At 37.8% G+C, this 5,308-nt stretch overlaps 1 protein-coding gene across 3 annotated transcripts in view; it reads right to left on the bottom strand.

Annotated features, from left to right (window-relative positions):
* Usp34 (ubiquitin specific peptidase 34) overlaps positions 1-5,308 on the bottom strand; it is a 266,917-nt gene that overhangs the window by 74,436 nt on the left and 187,173 nt on the right. For all 3 annotated transcript variants that reach the window (XM_004636176.3, XM_023720837.1, XM_023720838.1), the window contains 2 exons: positions 3,767-3,950; positions 3,185-3,345 (listed from right to left, as the gene is read on the bottom strand). In XM_004636176.3, coding sequence (XP_004636233.1) covers positions 3,185-3,345; positions 3,767-3,950 — 345 coding nt within the window. The remainder of the gene's footprint in view (positions 1-3,184; positions 3,346-3,766; positions 3,951-5,308) is intronic.

Here is a 5,308-nt window from a genome sequence, read left to right as displayed (position 1 = left end):
GGATGTTTTAGCAAACAAAGTTTTGCAATGTGCTTAATACTAAACCTATTTCATTCTTATATTGAGAGTAGGAAAATACTCTCATTTTAATCTTTATCAATTACAGCATTAAAAAGCTGGAATACTTTTTTCATGATAATAAATATTATGTCAAGGAATTCAGTAGAGGGATCTTAAAAACATTGCTATATAGATTAAAACTCAATACAATGCTGGTTTAAAGAAGGCAAGGCCGGGGCAGATGGCTCAGTGGAATAAGCGCTTCCCTGGCAAGCGCAAGGACCTGAGTTCAATCCCCGGTTCTGCTTTAAAAAAAAAAAAAAAAGGCAAGAATAAAACACACAAAAGTGTGCAATAAACTGTCTTTCATTACCATGTAATCACATCTATACTTTTACTTTTACACCCTTAACACTAATGATTAATACCAACCAACCTCTTTGAAAACCATTTAAATAGCGAAATGTCAGTAACTGAAATTTAGACAGTCAGATATAGCCTCATTCACTATTGACTCTGTACTGAGTATCAGCTCTATATGAGAGATCCATTTACATTTCCAAGGACTTACTATCTATTCTATTCTCACTGTAGTATTGAAATAAATCAGTGAAGAAGGTATTAGTACCATTAAAAATTACTACCTGTCATAATGTTGAGCTCTGATAGAATTGTGCAACAATAGGTGTCTCATACACCAGGAGTATACACCAGTTATTTGTGCCCATCTTATGGGGAATGAAGTAATTTGGTTGCTTAAATATGAGCCTATAATCGAACTGATGTCACAAAATAATGACTAAATTGACAGCTGTTCAGCAAATAGTTACTATAATATTTCTATGATGGTACCAGAGGAATGAAAGAAAATCAACAAATGTGGCACAAATAACTACAGTATATTCCTAATACTTTGAGATTGTCAAAAGTCACATAAAATGACATTTTCCAACATACGAAAGATCTGACATATGCAAACTTCTAAGTCTACATAAAAACATTCAGGATACATTTATATATGTTATACAAAATGAAGCATTTTTGTTGGCTAAAGCAAATTCTTTGATATCAAGCAAAAACAAGAAAAGTATATACTGTGCAATCAATTCTTAAATATACTACAAAGTTTTTACTACTGCTAAAAAAAAATGGAAAATGGCAAATGTTTCTAAGAATATGGAAAAATTGTACAGTTCTAACGGGCATATAAAATTGGGGAGCTGCTAGGAAAAACATATTATCATCTCACCCCAAAAAATTAAACACAGAATATGGCCAACACTTCTCAGTATTTCCCCAAAGAAGCAGACACTCAAACAGGTATTTATGTACCCTAGCTTCTCACAGTCTTTATAAAAGACAAAAAGCAGAATCAAATCCAACGTCTTGGGGGCCTGGCCCTAGCTCAGGCCTTTAAGTGGCTGCTTCCACAAAGCTGTCAGCCTCAGGTTGCTGGAGTTCGAACCTCACAACTCTCCTGCTGGCCAAAAGTGCCGTGAAGGCGTTCGAGGAACAAAAACAAAAACAACAACAACAAAAAAAATCCAACGTCTTTCAATAGATGAAAAAGCAAAATATGCTATGCACATATATAAAAACTGAATTATTGTTCAGGTATAATGAAGAAAACTCTGACATGTCATGAAATGGGTAAACTATGAAACCATGATAAATGAAAAGAAACCGCTACTAGTCACAAAAAAAAAAAAACTAGTACTGTATGATTTTACTTAATGCTTTTTTGTGATGCAGTTCAAGTTGGCTTTGAACTCACTATGTATCTCCGTTGAACCTAGAACTTGCAGCAGTCCTGTCTCAGCCTCCCATGTGCTGGGATTACAGGTTATGTGTCACCATGCCCAGCTTCAATAGAAATGGAAATCTTCCTTTAGAAGTTGATGCTTCTAAAGTCATCACAGAACTGTATACTTTTTTTTTTTTTTTTTTTTATTTTAGGGGAAGGGTCTACAGGGTGTTCAGGGTCTCAGTACTAGATGGGACTCATAGTGATCTGCCTATTTATAGCCTCCCAAGAGCTGGGATTACAGGTGCAAGTCACCACACCCAGTCTCAATTGCCTCTCAGCATGCCCCAGGGGCGGGGCGGCCAAGGCAGGCCCTGGAATGGAAGCCCTGGCCTGTCCCTGCTCGCAGGCACTTTAATCTGCTGAGCTATTTGGCCAGCCCAGAACTGTATACCTATGAAAGTTTAAAACTGTGTTTTATCACAAGTAGAATAAGTGTACTTTTAAAATTTGCATGAACATTAGAGAAGTAAACAATAAAAATAAAGTTCTAATCAAAAGCATCAACTTCTAAAGTAAGATTTCCATTTCTATTGAAGCTGAGCATGGTGACACATACCTGTAATCCCAGCACATGGGAGACTGAGACAGGACTGCTGCAAGTTCTAGGCTCGATGGAGATACATAGTGAGTTTAAAGCCAACTTGAACTGCATCCGAAAATGTCTCAAAAAGACCTCCTGCCATTCTATAGTTCTAAGTACATTTTAAACTAAAAACATGAGAACTACTTAAAAATTAGCACATCTTGGCTGGGCATGGTGGCACACACTAATAATCCTAGCACTGTGGAGGCTGAGGCAGGTAGCTCACCAAAATTTTGAGCCCAACCTGAGCTGCACAGTGAGTTCAAGGCCAGCCTGAACTACACAGTGAGACCCTGTCTCAAACAACAACAACAAAAATAAGCACATTTCAATGTTCTTTCAGTTGCCACTAATTCCTAATAATTTAATAGCTGAAATGTCACATATGAGGAAGAAACCCAAAACATATGGGTATCACTAGCTACAAAGACAACTGAAAATATGCTTCCATAAACTACACTGGCTTTGTAAAATTATGCAGATAGGTGCATCATGTTTTTATTATTTTTGTTTTGATACTGGCTCTCATTATGCAGTAGAGGTTGCCCTTGAACACTATGTAGTCCAGGATGGCCTTAACTCCAGGTGATCCTCCTGCCTCAGCCTCCTGTGTGCTGGAACTACAGATGTGTACCACCATGCCCAACTAGAGTTTTAATTTTCTTTCTTTCTTTTTTGTTTGGTTGTACTAGGGATTGAACTCAAGCCCGTGAGCTTGCCAGGCAAGTGATTATTCTACTGAGCTATCTCCCCAACCCCTAGAGTTTCAATTTTCAAAGTGAAGAAAATTCTACCTTAGCAGTGAAGACAGCTTGTCTTGCCTCTGGTATCATGTAAAGCTGCTGAATAGTGGATGCCAAATAACAAGTAGCTCCAAGGTTAGTCAGACCAACAAATCTACACTCTGCACGAACATCTTCATGAGGCCAATAGTCCCACTTGTATGGTGCATGGGCTGCTGAAGAAAGAGGGAGAGAAAAATACCCCCCCAACAAACTATTAAACTTAATATATCTTGCTTTTATTAACAATCATTACCCACTAGTTAGCTTCTTTATTTAGAACATTATACACACACACAAAAAAAATTAAAACCAGGTAAGAATACATGCTAAAATGATTTCATTCTCTGAAAATTCAAACAGTAGTGAAAATTTCATTTTACTTGGCACTAAATTACTTTACAAAAAAATTTTTAAGGTATTTAAAATGCCGTAAAAGTATTTTTTCACACTTGATTTTTTGCAGTTTACCTTTCTAGCCTATCGCAATTCATAATGTTAAATTGTACCAAGAATGGCTTTCTTTAGAAATAATACTCTCCAAAATCTCATTTCTATGTTCAAAATTTAGAAAGATCAAGGAAGAATGCTTACACTGCATGTGTTGTGCCATAACCCAGTTGTGTATTAGCCTGTAGTTCTCAACAGAACCCTTTACCATCTCTACTAATAAATCATACGCAGCAGCTCTTGAAGAATGTGATTTGCACTTTGGCTGTTGTCGATCTTTCAGGCTGGGCAACAAAAAGAGGAGGTTGAAGATATCTCTTAAAAATTCCTAGAGGGGAAAGGAAAAAGGCAGTTATGTCACCTAAACTTGGTTGTTAACTACTTTTCCAAATGAAACAAGTAATACATAGAAAAACCTAGACTATAGGGTTATCTGCAATTTACTACAAAGACTATCCAAAATTTTACAGCAGCATCATGTATCATCATCTCAAAGTTTCAAAAATCATCTAAGAGAAAATAGAATGGATGAGGAATTACCCTTCTCTGTTGATACCGAACAGTTTATTCTTACAGATTATTCATGCACAATGTTATTACTTGTCACTCCATTAGGATACCAAAAAAGTTTTCTTCAGGTCTCATTATTCCCTATATGGACTGGCAACAAATGTTACAGGTGCCTATTCACTGAGTTAGTTTTCTCATTTCATTCCACCAAAAGCCACAACTTACTCACTGTGTGCACTGACTTACAAAGTGAAAGGTATGACTGAAAGCATACCAAAGCAAGATTAAGAATCTTGCCATTCTTTCTCATCTTGCAAGATGGCAGGTGAAAAAACCGAGAAGCCAGACACTAAAGAGAAGGAACCTAAAGCCAGTGGCACTGGTAAAAAGGGTAAGGTGAAGACAAAAAAGTCCAAGAAGGGGCAGCCCCACTGCAGCCGAAATCCTGTTTTGGTTAGAGGAATTGGTAGATACTCCCAATCTGCTATGTAGTTTAGAAAGGCTTTGTACAAGAAAAAGTACACAGCTGTTAAATCAAAGGCTGAGAAGATAAAGAAGGAGAAAGTTCTTGCTATGATCACAAAACCAGTTGGTGGTGACAAGAAAGGAGGTAGCCGGGTGGTTAAGCCTCGAAAAATGCCTAGATAGTACCCTACTGAAGATGTGCCCCAAAAGCCATTGAGCCATGGCAAGAAACCCTCCAGTCAGCATGTGAGGAAACTTCGAGCTAGCATCACTCTCGGCACCATCCTGATCATCCTCAGCAGGCATCACAGAGGCAAGTGTGTGATCTTCCTGAAGCAGTTGGCCAGTGGCTTGCTACTTGTGACTGGGTCTCTTAGCCTTGTGTTCCTTTACAAAGAACACACCAGAAATTTGTCATTGCCATCTCTACAAAAATTGGTATCAGCAAAGTGAAAATCCCCAAACACCTCACTGATGCTTACTTCAAGCAACAGCAGCTGCAAAAACCCAGACACCAGGAAGGAGAAATCTTTGACACTGAGATACCACATTTCAGAGCAGCACAAGGTGGACCAGAAAGCAGGGGACTCACAGATTTTAGCAAATGTCAAAGCTGTTTCTCAGCTCCCAGGCTGAGATACATTTTTGCTCTGACAAATGGAATTTATTCTCATAATTTAGTGTTCTAAATTTCTAAGAACCTAATTAAAA

The sequence above is a fragment of the Octodon degus genome, unplaced genomic scaffold, assembly GCF_000260255.1.
Source record: "Octodon degus isolate 3935 unplaced genomic scaffold, OctDeg1.0 scaffold00078, whole genome shotgun sequence".
Classification (NCBI taxonomy): Eukaryota; Metazoa; Chordata; class Mammalia; order Rodentia; family Octodontidae; genus Octodon; species Octodon degus.
The sequence above is the reverse complement of the archived record's forward strand: the minus strand, read 5'-3'. Positions and strand labels throughout refer to the sequence as shown.